General features: G+C 39.5%; 1 protein-coding gene across 1 annotated transcript in view; it reads left to right on the forward strand.

The window, feature by feature from the left end:
• The window catches only part of Sema1a (semaphorin 1a), a 185,847-nt gene that overhangs the window by 121,885 nt on the left and 40,813 nt on the right, over positions 1-23,149 (forward strand). The window contains 2 exon segments of the mRNA XM_002051569.4: positions 1,189-1,285; positions 17,000-17,108. Of these exon segments, the coding sequence (XP_002051605.2) occupies positions 1,189-1,285; positions 17,000-17,108 (206 nt within the window).

The raw sequence follows: 23,149 nt of genomic DNA on the forward strand, positions 1-23,149 counted from the left end.
GGTCCGGGCGTGGCTATTATAAAAATATATTTAAGGGTTACTATTCGAAAGGGTAGTAATGTTAATCGAGTGCTACGGAAAATAAAATTGAAAAAATCCGTCTATCTGATTTCCCTTTAAAAGTGGAAATTCGTATTGTCAGTCAGTCTAAGTCTTTAATAGTGGCAATCTGTTGAAGTACATGGAAATTGTTGTTGTTTTTTTTTTTTGCAGAGTTTTTATTGTGCATTTTTTAATTACAACAATTTTAATGAATTAATCCATAAATCTTAAAAATAAACTGTGCATAAAACCTTCAAATAAAATAGGACAGCTAATATTAATTGTTTATGCTACTATTGGTTTTATATATAAACAAGATGCTTATTATTTTATAGTGTATTTACTCAAAGCATTTTACTGTGCCCCAAAGGCTCGAAAGCAGTCCGCAGAGATTTCTGTGATAGCTAAAAATTTAAATTATGCTTGAATGATATTTCAGTGACAGCATTGCCGCTAAAGTATTCTCTCAGTGGAGCTTCAGTTCGGGGCGCTATTGGGAACTGAGCAGACCCGTAAGATAACACCTCGCCATGTAATTACCGAGTACAACTCCCTGGGAGATTTAAGTACTTGATGGCTCTTTGCTAGTTTATCAGACAGTGGCTCAGTTTGTGGCAGCTGACAACTATCAGTGGTTGGTCGCTTTCCCAGACGGCAAGTAAAAAAACAACAAGAACTAAATTGCGAATGGCTAAAAGTAAACAAATGGCAAAAAAGTTTGCTGCAGCTGTTGTTGTTGTTGTTGTTGTTGTTGCTTTTATTGCTGCTCTTGGTGTCCTGTTTTTGCAGCTAAACGGGCGGGCAATCCTTTGTGCCCGCATTGCCTGCCTTTTAAGTCCGGGTCCCAGCTCGGGCGCCATTTGCATATCATCCGAACAACAGGCAGCTACTCCCACAACTCCTGCCTTGACAGCTGCATTGTTTTTTCCCGTGAGCCGCCGCCATTTTCAGCTCTTTAGCATTTCGCTTTAGTTTTAGCTGTTGGCAACCCTTAGCCGTGACTTTTTTGTCGCCTTTAATGACGCCTAATTGCCTAATTAGGCATTTGCTGGCCCTCGAACACGCACCCGTCCATGACGCCCTCACATTCTTTCACCAAACTGAAGTCGAGTGTAAATATTAATATTTCTCCTTTCTTTCTTGCAGGTCCCGATGATATACTGAAATTTCTGGGCAACGAGAGTGTCGTGGATCACTTCAAGCTCGTCACCAAGGATGGCAACAGCCTGCTCATCGGTGCCAGGTGAGTTTTTGCGCTATTCACCTTTATTTCTTTTTACACGCCAGCTGCAACCCAAGACAAGCTGCTGCTGCTGCAGTGGCACAAACGAGCAGCAGTCCTGCGGGGCCCATTCAGGGTGCGGCTCTCCAGTCGCAGCACTCAACCCCAATCCCAATCGCGGCTCAAGAGGCCTTTGCAACTGGCCGACTACTTTTTCACTTTTAACTCTGCTTTTTGTTGTGCGTTTTTCTATTGTTGTTTTTGTTGTCGCTCTTGTTGCTGCTGTTGGGGGTGCGGCGCAAAGGAAAGTTTCCTTTTCCGTTGCTCTATTTTTCATTTGATCGTTAGTGGATAGCAATATGGTAGGGAGGGGGCGAGGCGTGCGGGTCGTGGCGAAGGTGAGCAAGTCTAGTGCGGCAGGCATGCTGTGCATTTTATGAGTTTTATGCCAGGCACTTTTGTTGCTTTTGGAAATTGGTTTGGAAGATGATTAAAGTTTTATAATTGCATTGCTGGAGTCATTCGTAGAGGCGGATTGTGGGGATATACCTGTACCTCTACAGCCAGAGCTTACAATTTCGACTTCAATGCATTTAAGTATAAAATGGCCAAGTCGTATTAAGTATACAGTGAAAACGAATATTTGATAAACAAAACAGAATTTTTGGGTATAATATTTAAATGTGTTCTATAGCATCTCTAATGACGACATTTTAGAGCTTCTTTTTATTTTATTTTTCCTGGAATTGGCCAGCAATTTCTTCAGATTTATAGCAGGACAGGTGGGATGTATATAGAGGTTTATAAAATATGTGTAAGGGATGCTCTAGTTTTCAATACTGCAGCAGGCCAACATCTTTTTAGCCGAGTAATGAGACGAGCTTCATAGAAAAGCCTCAACAGACTCTAAATTAGCTTAAACACTTAGAGTCCCAAGAATAAGTTTGATTAATTTCATCAATAGTTTAAGTTCTATTGAAAGAGTTAACTAACAACCTTTCAATATTTAAAAAGTGCTATCATGTCGATTTCAGATAAATTTCCAACCATTAGTAAGATCATCTCTCTCTTAATATGTAACTTTTATTTAACTACAAATCGGTATGGGGCTCTGACAAAATGAATCGACTGAACGATTAACCTTTTGTACAATTCCGTAAAAATATGGAACTGGCACTTCTGTGCTTCAACATCTTATAAAGAATGTGGGACTGCATACCTAAATATTTATTTCTGTACGCTCTTCCGAAGTCCGTGTAGCAGAAAGCCGCAGCTGATTACCATATTTATTATGTATTTATCGTATTAACTTGTTGCAAAAATGTTGCATGAACACCCTGAATGTTGAGCATATTCAAGCTCTCATGCTTTGTGGTCACATAGTATATGCTATTCAAAATCAATTTTATTAACAATTTAAAAGTTTTCTATAATGTGTTTATGGTTTTAACTAGAGTTTCGTTGCCAACGGCAACACTTTCAAGTATATATTAGGTCCCAGCCGTAAATTCTAACCGAAAAGTGTGCGAAGCTAGCAGCCAAGTTCTGACAGGCAACAGTTGAAAGTTCAAAGTTGAAGCCTTTAACAAGTTACCCCCACAAAGCTCCCCTCCCCCATCTCTCTCTCTCTCTGAGCTCAAAGCCTGTAATGTCAACTTTTTCGTTGGGTTTGTGCGTGCGTGTAAGCCTCGTCTTCAGCATTTGTTTAACATGTTTTAAATGAAACTCCGTAAATGCAGCGCAGAGTGCAAAATCCACATAAAGCAAACTCCAATTTACTTTTCGCACACATTGTATTTAATTTAAGTAGAAAATACTGAGTATATGAAAAGCTCGCAAGGGCACAAAAGACAGCAGCAGACGGCAGACAGCAGACGCCAGATGGCTGTTGAAGCTGAAGTAGCTCTGCGAGTAAAAGTGGCATCGAGGTGGGCTTGTGGGTTGGTGGACCTGGAGACATAGTCACTGGCAGAAGCTAACGTGCGTGGTAACTTTGATTTTGCAGGGCAGGACAAGAAAAACAAAAAAAGAAAATAGCAAACCAAAGCGCAAAACTTTGCAGCAGGTGCCCCTAAGATATAAGGGTTTGACAGAGGTGTGCAGCTGCGCGGGCGAAGCGTCAGAAGATGTTGAAGTTTGAAGCCGGCTGAGGTTCGAGTGGTAAACTTAAAGGGTTGCCACAAGAAGGGCACGCCCCAAACCAAAACAAAGACGAAGCCGGAGTTGGTGTATGAGCATTGTAAATTCTGGCGTTGGGGCAAAAACCGCAAAGACGCTTTCTGCGAATGTTGTTTGCCAGGTTTATTAGATGTGCGTCACATAGACAATGGATGTGGGGGGAGGTACAGCTGAGCAGTTCGCCCTGTGCCCGCCTTCTGCTACCATGCAAATGGGCGCCAGCTGACACACATATTAAAATGTTGCATACTTTTTGGAGTTGGCCTGGCCAGCGGCAGCAGACATAATAAACTTGTGTGTAGCTCTTTCTGCATGTGTATGCGCCTCTGTGAATGTGTTTGTGTGTGTGTGTGTGTGTGTGGCAAGTGGAGCCAAGGAATTTGTGCCGAAAGGAATTCGTGCAGCTTGTAAGACAAGACATCGACACCCTCTCGCAGCGCAACACCCTTCGCCTCGTAGCCGCACTTGCCCACACGGCCAGACAGTGCAAAACTTTCAAAAATTGCAAATAGTTTTTGGTAATTTAATATTAACACGAGTTGGCAGTCCACTTGGGCTATGTACAATTCAGCTAACGGCACTCTCGCGCTCGCACTCTCTCTTGCTCACAATCCCATCAATCTGTCTCGCTTTCTCCTTTCCTTTGTCCCTGTGGGTTTGTGTTTGTTGCGGCTTTCTGGAACCACACACTTGCACACATAAGCACACGCACAGTCACAGTGAATGCCAAAAAAATGAATTTTCCAAAGGCGCTGTGGGAAAATGTTTGGTTTTTGCAATTGGTGCGGTTTGTGCCAACGTTTCATTAAATATTTTATGTGAACTTGGCCTAAACAGAATTACAACAACCGAGCTGCATATGGCCACAGCTTGTGGTTAAACCTCTTAATACAATAATTTGGTAAGAATACTTGAAGTGCAATATTACAAGCAAATTGTTGGACAAATACCATCTAGAAATTTAAAAGATGAAGCGAACTTTGTTTGCTCTTTAGGAACTGATCGATTGGGTAATACCCTCTACACAGGCGGACAGATGCGTGGAGTTTTATTCTCAAAGTAACAAATTTAAAAGAAAAAATATGCCTGCGACTACTTAATCCCTTTAGAGCCAAATTTTTCTAAACTACTTCAATTCTTAGCTGTTAGCCATTCCAGTCACTTCTTATGAGCTGCTGCTTAATTTGATCGGCCGAATTATTATACAAAACAGAGTAATAAATTGTAATATCTAAAAAAAGTATATATAACTAATTTGTTATCTCAACATTTGTGATGTATATTGTCCTAGTTTAGTTTTTGGTTGGCAATATATGTTTTTCTCTTGAAATTGATATTCTTCATATTTATTTTAGGCAAGATTTATTTGCCTAACATTGAATCCTTCGGGCAGCGCACACGAAAAACGTTGATTTTCATATGTAAAATCATGCTTTTTGCTCGGCTTTTTGCTCACACACATAATTTATGTTTAGCAATCTTGCATTTTCGTCAGGCTCTCTCTCTCTCTCTCTATGTGTGTGTGTGTGTTCAAAGCCCCCTTTAGAAGTTCTCATGGTATACCTTCATTTGCGAATCTTTGGGACAAAAATGCCTCGAACAATAACGAATGCAATTTACAGCGCCCAACTAAAACATTCATGATTTTTTTTTGTAAATTTAATTACATGCATAATTTCCGGTTTGCTTATTTTTCCGGAAAAACGTAAAATTAACAGAGAGAGTGAGAGAGAGAGACTGCTAGAGAGGGATGTATTATGAGTGATGCAACTGCTAGGGTTTGAGCCTGGGGTAGCATAATGAGCCAGCAAAATGCAAACACAACAAAAACGCAAGCAGGGCAAAAAAATTATGTAGGCGCCAAGCACACACACTGACACACATACATACACGCATACAAATTAGTGCTGTATAAGTATTGGTGGGTTAGAGGTAGAGAAAGTATGTGAGAGCTGGAAAGGCAGCGGCTGAGGCAGTCAGGGGCTTGTCGGCTTTTTGCTAGCTGATTTTTCGCACGCATGAACGCATTTGTATGCTGGCTTTGTCGTTGCCAGAGTTGCCACTTACGTGATTAATGGATTTTTAACAAGTTACACATTCCAAAAGGAGCCCAACTACACCCACACACACCCCCACACCCACACACACACATGCCCACTTATCCAAAGAGCGTCAAAGTAACCAAAGGACGGCAACTGCTGCTGAAAGCCAAAAAGCGCCACTTGTATGTGAGACTGTGTGTGTGTCTATGTGTGTAAGTGTTGCCACATGTATGCGTAAGGCTGTATTTTTGTGTTGGGTCCCTACTAAACTAGCATGACAGGGCGGAAATGCGAATGTGACACGCGTTTTGCATGTGAAACGTCATGAACAATGTAGTAAAGGAGACGAAAAAAAGTAAGGCGAAAAGAAATAAAAATGAAACCAAGCGAACGAACAACTTGCCCTCTATCAGACCTCACCGGAACTGGCACGTACACACACACACACACACAGTCCCTCATAGGTAACAGGTCCATGTGGCTGCCAATGCCAGGTACAAGCCTAACTTCTGTATGCAAAGTCAAAGTGAATTTGTTAAGTTGCCAAAAGCAGCAACTAACTGCAAATGGTTGGCAAAGAAAAAAAGGGATAGAAAACGAGGCCAGAAGAAATTCTCGAGGTAATCGAAAATAAACTGTTCGCCAGAGCAGCTCAGATCGGGCTTTACCTACTCTTTACGTATTTGTGCTTTGCTTAAATTGATGGGATTCTTGGCGCGCAATTGATATTACATTTACTAAACGTTTCTCAATGGTAATGTGAAAAACTGGCAGCTAAAAACAAAAATGGTGTTAGGTTAGCTGCGTCAATATAAATTAATATAAATTATGAAACTAACGTGAAGAATACAAGAACATATTTTTTCCTAAAAAGAGCTTAAGCATATGGAGCTAAAAGTTTAATAGTTTGTTGCTAATTGTTTACATTTTAAAGGCGCCATTCAACTTTCGAAGCATAGTAAAATCGATTAAGCTCCAAAATGTTAGCTTTTAAAACTTTCCACATTATTTTTGGCAGCTAGTAAAATGTTTATGGATACAAAATATAAGCATAATGTAAGAGTTTAATGATTAATGGAGTGAGCAAATATTTTGCTAATAATAATTTTGGAGCTTACAGTGCACACTATTCTTATAAATATTAAAACAAAATATTCCCATAAACAATAAACGTAATAAAAATGAAAATGTAAACAAATGCCGGCACTCAAAATAATGAAAAGCTAAAACAACGTATATTATTCGTATAAGTTATGCTTTTCATTTTGCAAACTTTAATATAACAAACGTTTTAAACATAAAATGTATATTAACGTATTTTTAAAGTAATGTTGTGTAAATGCCAATTAACTTAGCTGCTGTTTATTACCTTAAAATATAGTATTTGAAAGGTAATTTTCTTGCACAGCTCAAATCAATTTCAACTGTCTGAAGTAGTCGCTTTGTCATTTTAAAATCTATGCATTTCAATTGTTAAAGTTGCTGTCAGTTTCCCTTTTCCAAACGCAAATGTCACTTATGCAAATGAGCAGCAGGCCTTAGGAACTTGTTTCCCATTTGGCCCACTTGACTTTTCAGCTCTTTGTGTGTAAACTCATTTGTTGGCTGCCGAAATTGCATATGGGGTCTCGACCTGAGGCTCAGGCTCGGCTCGTTAATTCTCTGGGGCTGGCAAATAATCGTAATTCAGCGCTAAATTTGTTACACACGGAATTTGCCGCTCGTGTTTATCTGATCTATTTTTTTTTTCTGTTGGTGGATAGGAGGGGATTTTCTGTGTCTGCCAGCCAAGCGTTCGGCATGAAAATTGGGTTAACACATTAAGTCGGGATATGTGCAGCAATGTCCTCGTTCTCGTGTCCACATTCATGTCCTTGTCAGAGTCGCTGCCAACAGTTTGGCAATCGAATGAATGGCGACAAAGGCGGAAATAAAATTGCTAAACGAAAAAACCATTTCAACGACTGCCTAACGTGCCTTGATTCTCTGCTGCTTTTCACCTCTCCATCCCAGTCTCTCTCTCTGTCTCTCTTTGTCTCTCTCTCTCTCTCTATTTCTCTTGGCATATGTAGGCCTATGTGTTTGTCTTTTAACATCTCTTCCACCATGCCGGCATGACAAAAGCAGACACAGTGGTAACAAATTTGATAAATGAAAAATTCTAAATTTTACATTGTTTTGAGAAATAAATTATTATTCTATATAAATTATGATATTATGTTACCATCAATGAAATTTAAAATTATTATTATATTGTTATTATTATTTTAATTTTGTATATATATTTTCAAGGGTTTTTTACAACTTAAAAACTTATTTCATATATTAAGCTTTTCCTGGAAAAAAAGAAGCTTGTGAGAATTGTTAATTTACCTCTTTCTTAATACATATTTGGTCACTGTGCAATATTTTGGCAATTCAATTTTTGTATGCAATTTTCCTTTGGCGCTTTGCAGGCGCAGCGCAAATTCGTTTACACGCACACACATACACATATACAATACACACACACACACACACACACAATTATACTCACTCAGTTGCATGAGAGTGTTGCGCTGCGTCCATCTTTTATTTCATTTCGTGCTTTGCCTTTGTGCAACTGTGCAACAATCATTTTTGCACCGCAAATTCATTTCCGTTTGCACTCGTTTCGTGTGTGTGTGTGTGTGTGTTTGTGTGCGTGTTGTTTATGTGTGTATGCACAACAATCGCCAGCTAATTTCGTGCGATTTATACGCATACGAGCGGTGCAACAGCGTTGTATACTTTTTTCAGGCTCGCGGCTGGCCGAAATGAATTTTCATGGCAATTTTATCAAGGCGCCTTGGCTGCACCGCCCGCCTTCCTCTCCAACCCCTTTGCCTATTCCCTGCGGCTTGCCATGTTGTGCATAGTCCTGATTTTAATCTGCGGCAAACGGAGCGCACCTCCAAGCCTCTACATACCTCGTGTGGGCTAACAGCTTGATTGAAGATTGCAGATTGAATTGTGAAACAAATGTCCTTCCATACGATCCCACTCCCACTCGTACTGCAGCCTGGCAACAATGCCGTCGTACAAGAGGCTTCCTTTGTTGCCTTCTCGGCTGGGCATTGTTTAGCGCCATTCAGGCTGATACCTTGGCTGAATAGATAGAAGAGCAGTGGAAGAGAGAGAGGGGACGTGTGTCGCAAAAAGATGACGACAAGTGCTTTGATTCTTAAGCACAATAGAGCAACAATGATGTCAGTGGGTAATCGGAAATGGTACAAAGTAGACGTAAGACAAGCCTGTAAATAATACCGCCCGCAAGTCTTATAAATGAATAGAAAACTGTTATACGGCATGCCTTTTTATACTATATTCGATCAGTTTCACAGTCTTTTTAACGAATTTTTGTGAAATTCATTCTATAAATATAAATTATATATTATATAAAAATATTGCCTAAACACTATAGCGTGCAAAACAAGTATAATTGAAATTCTTAAGCTAGCTCTAACCCAATTATATCCAAAGATGAATCATTCTAGCTGTGGGCCAAAGTCAAAGTACAATATCCTTTGTCGTGCTCTGCAAAGCAGATATTTTTTGGTAAGAGCAACGCCTAAACAATGCAAGCACCTTGAGGCACAAGGATAAGAGACTTGGCTTTATTGCTATAATTAATATTGCATTCATTAGGTAAATTAAATTTGCCTGGCCCATGCGCACGCCCACAGCTCAGGGGTAAAATGTCTGCTTAAAATATGCAAGCGATTCGTAGCCGAGAGATCAAACTCCAGAAATGTAGAGCCCCTTTGATGCGACTAAAAGCTCTTTTGGCAATGCGAGCAAATACTGACAAATTGGAAATGAGTGACCTGTAGGTAATATTTTATGTAGCTGATGGGTCTGGATTCGGAGCTGGCTGCGGAATGGGTAATTGGCTCCACTCGGTGGAGTGCGCTGCACTTGGACTTTAATCATGCTTATGAGTCGGTCGGGGCAACTGAGGCTGAGGCTGAGGCTGAGGCTGGGACTGGGGCTGGGGCACCAACAAAATGCAATTCGCTTTGTCATGTTGTCGGTGGTCAGCAGCAGCATGTGTAGAAGGTCCGACAGAATTGAGCCAATGGTGACATGACCAGAGGTGAACGCTGGCATGTTGGCAATGGCAAATGTCGAAATCTGTTGCACCTGCATCTGTTTCGGCACCCTGTATGGTTTTGTGGAGCTGACCTCCGGGTCCTCTTCTCACAGCTCAATGCCATTCACATTTTGCTTTTTGGCATTTGACAGTTTGGACATTTTCTGCTTGCTTTGAGTGCTGACGATGGAACCGGAAGGGAAAATCAAGTGGGGTGCGGCAGAGGTGCCACAAAAGAAAAACGTCGGTCAATAACATGAAATTCGAACCGTCAATTCGATGCATGCCAAAACACAAGAACCGACCAAAGGGGCCAGCAGAGGCAGCACCAATGACTGTTGATAGGAATGCGAATGAATGCACGAATCGGACAAGTGGCAAAGCCACAATCAAACTGGCCGACTAGCCAACGCCCTGCATGCGGCCTTAGAAGCTTCTCAATAATGTATAATTATCATGTTAAGCATGTTTAGCACGCATTCGAAATGGGTCGATAAATTATACTGTGAAGAATCAATATAAATCAATAATTCGATAAGTTAATCACAAATATAATCAAGTTTAACTTTATTAAACAGCAAAATGTCCATCGACTAGCGAATTAATCGAGCGACAGCTCAAGTAACGATAACATTCAAGACAAGGATGCCTCCTTGCCACGTTTTAGAACATTATAAAGAGATAGACAGCCTGAAAGATGTAATAGAAAACGGAAATGAAAGGAATTGAAGAACAGGAAAATGGGAGCTGACAGAGCAGGAGCTTCCTGCTGCGCTTCAATAATTTTTGCATTGGCTGCAATTGCACACACATGTAATTCAATAAGAGAAACGCATACAGGGTAGGGGTTGGGCACATTAGAGAGGCGAGGGAGGGACAGGGGTCGGATAGGGCACCACATGGCGAACGGCGGCGACAGCGTCAACTTTTAACTTTGTCCAGCTGCCGAGCACACACAACAATAAGCAGCAAGGCGGGGTAAACTTATGATGCCTTGCCATATCGGGGAAATTTGCTTGATTTGCTTATCCTTTGGCCGTACAGTGAAGCCATTTACCGTTATGTCAGAAGAATAACGCCACGACAGCGCGTCATAGTCGGCTGTGCTGCAGCCAGCGACATGAATGCAACTCAAACGTGGCAGATGGGAGATTGGCAGAAGGAATATCCTACAGCAACAAAAGCTGTCAAATGCCCGGCCAAAGTCAACTTCATCTCATGCCCCAAGTGTGCAAACGATAGATGCCGAACTGGATGCATGGATGCAAAACGCACGAGCTACAGCAGCCGGAATGAAAATATCCCCTGCAGGCCTGGCATTCGACTGCTCAAACTGCTGCTGCTGCTGGTGATGCTGATGCTGATCCCTGCAACTGCTGCCAAAGCAGCGCAAAGTTTGATGACGTGTGACATTGAAAGTTAACTGGGAATGGCAGAGGCAGCCAGCCAGCTAGGCAGGCAGGCAGGCAGCTAGGCCGTCAGGCTGGCGACTGGGATTGGCATTGACTGCTGTGCGCAGCAATTGCCAAAGCCGAAGCAGCCCCCATTAATCGTATTTGTAAAGTGCCGCAATTTGGCTTCTCAATTGCAAACGTGGCCCCACCAACCCAAAAAAAAAAAGATGAGAAATGCATAAATCGCTGTGAAGTATGAGAACCAGACACAAATGTTAGCACAGTAAAAGATGCGTCAGTGGAATTTCAAACAGTATGTTCAATCATAAATCTGTAATTATCTATAACTAAATTGGGTGGACTTAAATGTTTAAAAATAAAAGGCATTTTATAGACACGCAAAGGCAAGCATGCAAAGATGTCATATACTCATATATGAGTAAGAAAATTCAGCTGCCTCTACATACGTTAAACTTTCCTAATCATGTATAGTAAGGAAATAAAAACGCAACAATCTGTTTATACGTTAAGCTTTATAGCATAAATTGAGAAACTGAATACGAGCTTGACTTTAACCTCAAGCAATATTTATTTAAAGAAGAAGTAAACAACACTTCCGATGATAAAGCGTTTTGCTTAGATTTTTCGTAAAATATTTTGCTTTTAATAAAAGCGATTTGGTTTTGGCATTTACAAAAATTCTGAATAAATTTGTTCGCATATTTTCTGTCTAAATTAGAGAAATTCCATGGCTCACACTTGGCTCTTGCTCTCAAATGTAGTACTCTTCTCCTTAGCCTAATGCACTGGGGCAATAAATATGTAATCAAGTAGCCGAACAAATAAATTATGATCATAATTCAAAGAGCGCTAATGATGCTTGAATTTCGCAGCAAACCGTCAACAAACAAATAATATGTCATTTTTTCTTTCGCTAAAAATATGACAATGGCAGATAGCATAACAAAATGCACAGCAGAAAAAACAAATATATATGTATATATATAGAAAAAATACATTTTGATATATATGTATTTATATATCAAAATTAATCAGATCGGATACAGAGCGAGAGAAAAAAAATACATAATTTATATTCATCGTATTTACATGCCGTGTACAGTAGCAGCCGCCTTCGAGGGTAATAAATATGTGCGCCTATGTTAAATTTTGGCTGGCATTGCGTAATAAATATCACATTTTATTGGCCACACGCGAGAGTTCTTAGTCCACACAAGCTGAGAGCTTGGCATAAAGATAAGTCCGTTGGTAATGATGAGAAAATGCGTCGCTTGGCAACCAATGGATACATTTTGGGTTCGTCTGGCTGTCTATTCTCGCGTAGCCAAGGTCACTCTAGTGTGCGTGTGTGTGAGGGTGTTTTGTTATATTTTTTCATTCGATTGCCGTTCGCCCTGGAGCAACGCGTCGTATGCGCAATTTGCATGTTTCACTGAAGTCTAGACTTGCTATGAAAAGGGAACGAAGGCTGACACAGCATTGGCTGCTGCTGCTGCTGCTGCTTTTGGCCATGTTTTGTCTATTTGATGCTTTTTGTGGGTCAAGCCACAAAATGGCGGCAGCAGCAGCGATGGCGATGATGATTTTATGCCCTTCTTATGTTTTGTTTCGACTGTGGAAGGTTTCTTCAATCTATTTTATGACAACGCCACATTCTCATTGTCATTCCTACAACGGTTCATCTTGTTGTTGTTGTTGCTGCAATTTTAACGTCTTTGAAAGCCCGTCAACCACAAGGCCGTTATTTATGTGCATGTGGCTTTGTTTTGTTGCTTTTCAAAATACTTGAAAAGGGTCCTCAGAGAATTTGTTTCCTTCTCGCTATTTTATTTTTGATAGCTCACTGATTCAAGACGTGCAAAAATGGCATTTTCAATGAGAAAAAAGGAATGTTAACGTCGACTTGTTACACATAATTTTAAAATTATGGCGAAATCATGCGAATGGGTTCGCGTCAAGGCGACAGCTGCAGTCAGAAATGTGTGGGGATGTTTGGATGAAAAAAAAAGCTATAAAATGTAAAAAAGTAAAAAAAATGTATATCAATTCTTTTAGTCTGATGACTTTTACAAATTTTGTTAAAAAACAGACCGAGAAATATCACAGCACACATATAAATTTATTTTATTTAAGTTTACATTATAAATAAAATAAACTAATTAAATTGAATACAATAATTTGGTGGTAATTCGAATTACCGCAACGCATATTCAAAACATTTTGGTAGCAAACTAAAAACAAAGAAATCTTTATTTAATATGTGGATACATAATGGGGATAGAAATACGCTTAAATTAAACCGGGTGTTGTGTGTCCTAATGATAACTAGGCAAATCAGCCAAATTCATTGACCAAATATGCAGTGAGGCATTTGATGGCCGGCCATAGTTTGAAATATCTGCGGTTTGGGATGCTGTCAGGCTCAAAATGATTCGCGGTTGCATCTCTTGTGCGGCTCGTTGCACTCATGAATAAATCGCCAAACAAATTCCGAACACAATTCAATCGACGGCACATTTAACATAGCCGCCAAATTGTGCATTTATTCAATTTTTTGTTTGTCAACATTTGCATAAAACAACGAATATGTATAAACTTTGAATATGCAACAATTGATCAGATTTTGGACGCCTCAAATAATAGATGAAATTGCAATTCATTAAAATACTCAAATATTAGAAATAATCAGTTTTATTGCCAAACATACATTTTTGCCATGAAACACATGAAACATGGGTCGAGTGTGGTTCGAGTGTTCAAATTTAAATTCCCTCTTATATCAGTGCTTATGTGTAACATATGCATATGTATGTAAGGAAAACGGATTTATAAATAGTTAACGAATGCACAGAAAATATGAAATAATATAAATGTGCTAAAATTCAAGACTTAACCTTAAAAAAAGTCAATCGCAAGAAATCCCTTTCAAAGATATTTTGCTTAATGAAGCATTTCCGATAATTAATCCATAACTGATTTTAATGCACTTCCGATGCCGTTATTCAAGTGCTTAGATTTTGATTGCTCAGTTAAATGTACTCGTTAGTGCTGATATTACGTTGCATTAAAGTCGCTAAGTAAAAATAAACTGAGCGTAACAGCAGCAGCAACAACAACAACAGCAACGCAGCTAAATGCGCAACAACAACAAAACATGTGCAAAGCAGTGAAAATCCTGCGTAATCGTTGCATACGCCAACTGCACTGCTTGCAGGCAGTAAAACAACAACAACAGTTAGCACTAACACGCTACCGTGTGGAAAATATTTATGAGCTTGGTTTTTACGCCAAATGCATTCTATAAAATGTTCTCAGTCTCTGTCTCGGTCGCTGTATCTCTTGCCCTCTTCCCCTTATCACCGCTGCTTGTGCTTTGCGCTATCGCAATTTACCTCAACGTTTTCGTAAGCGCGTAAATATCATTGGCGCTAGTGCATATCCGTGTGTTCGTGTACGTGTGTGTCTGTGTTAAGCAGTGCGTTAAAGTGTTTATGTGTTTGTTTACGTGCGTGCATGCGTGTGTGTGGGCTTGTGTGTACTCTGTCGCAGGCAAGTTATTTTTTTTGCACTTTACGCTTTTTGGCACTCAACGCAGCTGCTGTTGCTGTCGCTGTTGCAATCATTGCCACCTGCCGCGCTTTCACGCTCATTCTCTCTATCTCCCTCTCTGTCTCTTCCAACTGTATGGCCCCTTCCACTCATATGCTAATTTCGCTCAGCACATTTTATATTTATACGCTGCTGACAACAACAGGCTACAAAACTGCAGCCAACTTAACTGCGCGAACCGCAGGGTTGTCAGCGCTCGTTTCGTTTGAAGTGTTGCCTTTTGCTGTTGTTGCTGCTGTTGCTGCTGTTGTCATAATTAAAACGCGCTACATAATTGCCAAACAATGGCACTGCCGGAGTCTGTGTGTGTGTGTGTGTGTGTGTGTGTGTGTTTGTGTGTGTGTGTGCACAGGTCTCCCTGCCTCTGGGTTGGGCTGTGCTGCAGGCCTGTTGCCTGGGCTGGGTTCACGGCAATCACGACCATTTATTCGACTGCCTAACAAAGTGGACAATGTGCACTTTTTTCCAGCCCTGTTTGCATTGGCCAGGCCATCAACCAGCACACATACACAAACACATACACACACACACACACACTGATGCGCAGCTCTTGGATGCAACAGAACGCGCAACAAAATGTTTCCACAATTCGGACGTAATTGGATAACGTTGCATGGCAGTGCGCCAGCAGAACCCTTTACATTGTTGCACAGATTGTCACATATGAGCAACTATACGTGCATATGGTATACCGTTAGAAAGAGAGCACAGACTGAAAGTAGTAGAAAATAAAAAATAAAATATAAAGAAGCGCACAGAAAAGCAATCATTTAAGGGAGAAGTTAAAACTCTTTTTTAATATAGTAAACATTAAAGAAAAATTAAAATCTGAAAGTTTGATAGACTTGCGAGCCAATACTTCTTTGTTATATCTATTATAATATATAATAATATAATAATGAGTAGGATTTTGTTACTAGAATGCTTCTATCGTCCAGCCTTCGCTCAACAAGTAAAATAACTAGTGTTAAAACTAATACAAATTAAAAATCGTGTTGTAATTAAATTGTGGACGATATACTGAATATTCCAATAAATGTAATCAAAATACATCACATTCTTTCTATACACAAACTTTTTTCCCTGACTTCAAACATTATTTCATTTACATACACATTTTTATCTATATTGGCTATATTATACAATATATTTATGCTCATAGATATTAAATTCTTTGGCTATGCACATTTATAAAAAAAAAAATAATTATAATAAATATATAGAGAACATTCATTTCATAGCAAAAAATTGATTTATTTAAATACAGCAAATATTTAGCTTTATATATGTTTTACTCTATATCCTTTTACTAAATACCTAACTGCATATAATAAAAAAAAAAATAACCTGCTTATTGCAAATTGCATATACTTTGCTTTTTTGAGCTGAAAGTTGCAGCAAGAAAGTAAATGCAGCGCACAAAAAGGGTATCTTAATATTATGACAACTACTTGACATTGCCGGAACTTTGCAAAAGCAAAGTTCACTTTAAACCGCATCATTTGGCCATGTTCCCTTCCCCGCGCCAATCCGCCTTTCCCTTTCGCACCTCCCTCTCTTCATCAATTCTTAGATCCACCTTGTTGCCAATTTGCCTTACCCTATGCAAAAGTTGACTACATATTTATTTTAAATTTTCCGCTCTTTTTGCTACATTCAACCCAAAATCGCCGGAAGTTTCGATAAGGTTGCCTTTGCCCCACATTGGGGCGGGTTGGTTATGGGTGGCTGCGGTTTTCTAGGTGGTTTTCAGCTTGGCTTCGATTGCCTCATTCTCTGTTTGCCCCATGACACGGCAGCCATAAAATATTCGGCCAAAGTGCACTCACACATGCATACATACGCCCGCACACACACACACACACACACACACATACACAAACATATATACATTCACACGGCCGCACTCACGTAGTTGTGGTTTCAATAATCAATGAGTTGATTTTATGAAATTTCTGTTTACCTCACTTGCCTAGCCCCAACACCCCAGCGCTGCGCAATATTTTTGGCTTAAAACATTCATACATACACACACACACACACATACACACACACATGCTCGTTAAGCTCACTCGCGTGTGTGCAAAATTTTATTAACGGGAATTTTGAAATTTTTTGCATAAATTTTTGCATTACGGAGTTTTTACAGCAGCCAAAAGCAAAGCAACGTGGCCCGGACGAAGCGTGTTGATTGCGGCTCAAAGGTCAAATGAATTTTAATTAATATTTTAATTAATAAAATCGCCAGCTAGCTTATCCGGTCCCCCGTTTCCCCTCTGCTTCACTTTCGGCTGCTGAACATGCCATAATTGATTTTCTGTTAACTTGCAGACTTAGTTAATATCCTATTATAATTCCTTATTTTCTTTCTTTTTTCCAGAAATACCGTATTTAATTTAAGCATACATGATCTCGCGGAACAGCAACGTCTTGTATGGACGTCGCCGGAGGATGATACCAAAATGTGTCTCGTAAAGGGCAAAGATGAGGTAAGTACGGTTAACCATATAATAACTAATAGTTAATCAGTAAGAGAAATGTTATATCTTGGGTTAGGTATTTAAATAATTGCTTTGCTTCATATAAAATTAATACTCCAATACACTTGCCGAGGATAAAAATGCATCAATATATATATATATATATATATATATATATATGTATATATATATATTTTGTATTAAATATAATGTGGGTTAAATTTTCTCTTCTGCTAAACGCTTAAATCTTTGATAAAATTCACACCACAATTTGGCATATTCTTCAATTCTCTGGCTCTAAATAACGTTGATCATCTTTATAGCATTTGGCTGTATGGTAATTTCCATTTTCATTGCAATTTGTATTTTGGTTGCGAATTTAGTAGTTGTTGTAGTTGCTGTTGCAGAAGTTGTTTTGCGCCAATGCTTCCGCTGTGGCAACAACTTTGCGGAAAGGCAAAAACAAAAAAACAAAAAGAAAACAAAGCAATAAAATGTTTTCCGCTCCCGCAAGTTTTATCGCGCGCTACAAATGTGAGCCAGAGCTGCAGCTGTAGGGAAATTGATTAATGCAACTTCTTTTCTTTTCTTTTGTTTTTGTGGCCTGGCTGGGAAATCGAAATAAATTTATTGTTAGCATTTCGGTCCAGCGCAGTTGACCCATTAAGAAAAGTGCCAAACGGGCAGCAGTGTGGCAGGCGAAGAGTGGAAGGAAAGTCAGAGTCTGAGCATAAAAAAGCAGCAAAGTCAACTCGGTTAGTGTACAAAAAATAAGGCAAACATTTTCGAACTTAATTTGGTATTGGTAAACGCAGCTGCTGCACTACTTTTTGTGCTGCTGTTGCTGTTGCGCCTTCCGTTTCCGGTCAAGTAAACAAAATGGCGCACACCGCAAGGAGAAATGAAGGACGCGCCAACCCCCAACCGTTGCATGCTCAAGTGCACTTCAGGCATTGCTGACGCTGACGTAATTAAGCAACACTTGTTAGGGGTCTGCCTTAAAGGGGCGAGCCACACACTCACACACACACACACACAAACACAGTCAGCTTTGCAAGCGCAACAACTAGAAGCAGGTGCAATTTGTTGAACTCAATTTGCTTCACTTGACTTGCCCCCAACTAGTTATTTATAGCGTCAAGTTGGCCAAAGAAAAGAATTAACCTTTCGTTTCTTTTCCAACACCCAAAAAGGGGAGGCAATGCGACTAACAGCCACCCCTTTACTCCCATCGCCCCTCGCCCAGCAGTCTGTATCAATTGCGTGCATGGCCGTAATTTTTACAAAGGTTGCGCCCTTTGCCTGCAGCGTTGCCAAAAATAAGAAAAGAGTAAAAATGCAAAACTAAATGGCAATAGTTTCCATATTATATGCACTAATGAAAAGTTCAAATTTACAATTTTAATTAGCTGACATTTCGCTAATGTGCGCAGCCCGCTAATAGAGATAATAATCGCAAACGGACGGGCGTGCGCCTAAAAGCCAGCTACACTTTATGGCCTGCAATGCAATTAGGGCGTGGAAAAATGCAAACAACTCACGCGATTCCTTTTATCTACACCAATTAAATACGCTTGCGTAGCTTAAATATAAAAAAAACCTCAGAACCGAATGGGAGAAATATTTGAGTATCAAGTAAGTGTACCTTGAGAAATAAAAGTGGTGCGTTTTGGCTAACTCTCAAATTTGCAAATTTGTATTTAAATAAATTTTAAACAAATCGAAACTTTAAGCTCGCATCAGCTTAAGCATTGTTCCGTGCCAAACACAAACAAACAAACGCCAAAACTTTTCTCATTTGCGCTGCATATTTTAAGGCCAATTGTGCCAAACAGGAAAAAATTCATGGCTGATAAATTTGTTGGGCGCTTTTGTTGTTTTTTTTTGAATTTTTTACAAGGCCTGCAAAAAATTTAATAACGCGCCCCAAAATGGCCGCCACGTGTTATCCTTTTTGCTTGCCTTTCTGTCATAATGGCGGCCATTTTATGGACACTGCGATGCCGGATGCGGCAAAATTGGGCAACAAAACGGGTAACTTTTACACACACACACAAATACATTGACGCGATTATAACGGCATCGATAAGCACACATACATGTGCACAAAAGATTTTTGTACATTTTTAATTGATTTATTATTTGCCACAATGTTTTATTCAAACTGCGTAAACAGCAGTAAAATAAAAAAAACGACTCGTCAACTGGCATCCACCTGCCTGCCCAGGCCACGCCCCGTTTAGGGCTCGTGCGAATGATAAAATGAGCATTCAATTGCATGCAGTTGGGTGAAAAAATGATGGAACAAACATGGCATATATAAAAAAATATAATAAAAATGCCAACAACAAAATGAACATTAAAAGCGGTCAGCCGAATATAACAATCCACTCTACAGGGGCCTGTGTGGATGTAAGTAGGTGTGGGTGAGTGTGTGCACACGGTGCGAATTAATTAATAAAAGCAAGTTAAAATATTTGATTAAATTGTTGAAGTCAAATATTAACGCCCGACCGTTCATGCATAAATATTTGCAGACAAACTTTGCAAGCGGCAAAATATTTGCCCACGAAATTCCATGTGGGTTATGCAAGGATCGCGCTGGAGTTGTAAATTAAAAAAGCCAGCATGAATATACCCCGTAAAGGGAATAATTTAAGCCGAGATTCCTTAAAGAAATTATCAGAGCAGAGTATTAAATGAGATCCCATTTTAAACTTTAAACAAAACAAACGGGCTATGAAATGATTGCGTTGGATTTATAAACGGAACAGGACAGCGAGCTATAAAAGATGTTTAGGAGAATTTATTGCTGCAGAGTAGATAATGAGATCTGACTCAAATTTAATATAGCCTAAGTTCTCCAATCGCCCTTCCTTTTCCTTTTTCCACTTTTATCAGCCATGCTTGGATAAACTAGCTTCATGTATAAAAAAAGTCTTTTAATATTGTTACTTCTATGATTGTTACAAGTCAAGGAGCACTGACCACTATGATTTTCCACTGAAACCAATATCCATTACTTAGCCTCAAGATTAACTTTTACCGTCTATCGCCCTTGCAATTAGAATTTTATATTATTTATGTTACCTACACAGAACTAAAATCAATCATAAAACTAAAAAAATAAAAAAAGAAGACATTTGTGAGGCATGAAAAAGAAAATTCCATTCTCTTTATTGTTTCGGCTTAGGGTTTTATTCTTTTTCGGGCTTCGTACAAATTAAAGACAAACAGACGATTAATTTTGAATGCCAGGCGAAATTTGGTCAAGCCTTGGGCAGAAAAGGGACAAAAACCAAACGTAAACAACACGGAAATGGGCGTGGTGAGGTCGACAGATGAACAACGCCGGAGAGGCCGTCGAGCAGGGCAAGAGGAAGAGGAGGGAGGGGAGTAGTGCTTTGGCCAGCTGGTTGAACGACTTTCGCAGAATTAATGAAATTCCGAATGCCAGAGCAAAATGTCAAAATGAAATGAGTGATTTGTACGGGGATGTACGCATTTGAATGGGCGACCACCGCATGCCACACCCCCCATTCCGCACAATTCCACGGTCCGACCGACCAACTGCCAACAACAAGTGAGATAAATGAGTGTGCGATAGTTGGATAGATGGACGCATAGATATATAGAGGTATTGAAACAGGCAGCGACACCAAAATGCCAAAGTACTTTTGCGGTCGGCTACTCGGAGTCGCATCCCTGATGCCCTGACAGAAGGATGATGTCTGTATTGATGTAGGTTCAGGCGTGGACGTGCATGGGGATGTGGAGAAGAAGTTGGCTGTGAATGTCGAAAGTGTTGGCCACCTGTGCATAAATTAAAAGCACTTCCGCACTCAAAATGAACAATAGCTGTCCGGTCAGTGCTGAGCTTCAATACAAATGAATGGCATTTTACACAGAAAGGTGTGAGAGAGAGAGAGAGAGTGGAAAATAGAGAAAGAGTAAAAGCATGGTAGCCATATGCTATGCTGTGCTTCTTCAACAAAAACAATTCAGCATTCAGTCAATCGGTTAATGGTTCGCAACCAAAGAATTCTCAAAGTATTTCGAATCCATTTCACAAAACCTTGTTCAAATAAAAGAGTCCCAGCTCATTACCAAATAAATATTTAAGAGCTTAAATATTAAATGAATAATAATAAAGTTACTCTTTTTTTATTCATCGACCATAAAAATTGCGCTTAGAACTGCAAAAAGGCGTAACGATCAACATATTGTCCTATTAATGTTCAAATTTAATGTGCCTTCTTCGTAATGGACTACAAGAGACCTACAGAGAAATATTTATTAATTTGGAATGTCTCGTCGCAGCAGGAAATAGAGACATTTTCTTATCAGTACAAAACAGCTTTGCTTGCGCACTTGCCAAGTGCTCAATTGCAGACAATGGGCACGCTCATGACATTTAAATATGTGACAAGCTGGCCAAAAGCCATTAAGCAAAACCTTTCAAGCAGCAGCCACAAGATGGACACGAACAATTGCTCACGTCCAGTTCAAATGGCCCAAATATTTAGAAAATTTTGTTATCCGTTTGCCCCAAAGCAGCTGCATTTGTTTTTCTTGTTGTTGTTGTTGTTGTTGTTGTTGTTGTTGTTGTTGTTGTAGTCTGCCTTTCATTTTTCATTTCTCAGTAAAAATTATAAAATGAAAATCGTTTGCATTTGCTTTGAGTTTTGTGCAACTCATTTGCCTCATTTGCTACAACGAACCGAAAACTTGTTGGCCACAACTCCCAGCACGTCTTGGTCTGTGTTTCTGTGTTTGCGTATCATTAACAGAATTGTTGCCTACCTGCAGGCGCTGTACCGAGCAGAGCTCGACTCTAGCTCGAACGTGGTTAAAACCGTAAACATATGTCCTGGAAATTGATGGTCTTCGTTTGAGCAGTATGGCAATGGCAAATTTGTGAAATGTTCAGAAAACGTTTGCTTGTAAAATTGCCTGCTCTTGAGGCTGGCCAACAAATTTTGCATTGTCAACGTGATTAATGTCAAATTTACTTTATTTGATTTCTCTGCCAGATTATGTCACAAATCTCCCTTGAAAGTCTCACAGTATATTCCTCGGGCAAACTGTGCACAAAAAGCTTCAAATTATTAAAATATTTACGCCAAACCAAAAACTTATAAGCAGTCAACTATGTTGAAGGATTTCGCATGCAATTTGATAATTTGCTTTTAGCCGCAATATTCTGGCCAAATTAAATAAATTTGAAATTATTTATGTGCCGAGAATTTAAAAATAAATTAAATCAAACGAAGCTTTGCCAAATTACGCGCATATTAGAAGCGAAATACCAGAAAAATATAAAAATTGTTTGGTTCGCTTTGTCGAATACCCTGCAGAGAGACTAACCTAGTTCTATGTGGCTATGTTAAATATATGTTTTATATATTATTTACAAAAAACTAAGAATGTTATATATGAGTATGATTTTTTTTTATCTATATATGCTTTACAATCTGTGCACAGTTTGATTTTGAAGCATAATATCAAAGCTGTTTAACTAATCTTCTCTAAACAATATGTGGGTATAAAAAAAGAAAAGAGTTTGCCAAAAACAATAAACGGCAGCCATAACTTTCAAAACAGAGAATTAATAAATTGTGCGCTTAATTGCATTCAACTCGTTTAGCAGACATTGAAATAGTCTCTTTATATACAGTACAGTCTCTTGTATGCGTGGTGGATGCGTGGTGTCGTTGTCTATGTTCGTGTTAATTACAACGGCAATAATGTAAAGTACAACAAAAGTTGAAGTGACAAAGCCCACCAACCCAGCCGGCTCACCCAACTTACCCGGCACGCCACGCTGGCCGCATGCCTGTGTAATTGTTGTAAAATGTGTTTTGTTAATTTATTTAAATTTATGCTCAAATGCTGCACAGCAGCAGCAACAACAATAACAACTAAGCACATAACTAACAGCCTGGCAACAACAAACCGCAAACTAAGCAAAGCCAACAACAACAACAACAACAACAACAGCATCAACAAGAGAAGCCATGGCAGCAGCTACAACAACTCCACAAAGCAAA

This window comes from Drosophila virilis, chromosome 4, assembly GCF_030788295.1.
Source record: "Drosophila virilis strain 15010-1051.87 chromosome 4, Dvir_AGI_RSII-ME, whole genome shotgun sequence".
Lineage (NCBI taxonomy): Eukaryota > Metazoa > Arthropoda > Insecta > Diptera > Drosophilidae > Drosophila > Drosophila virilis.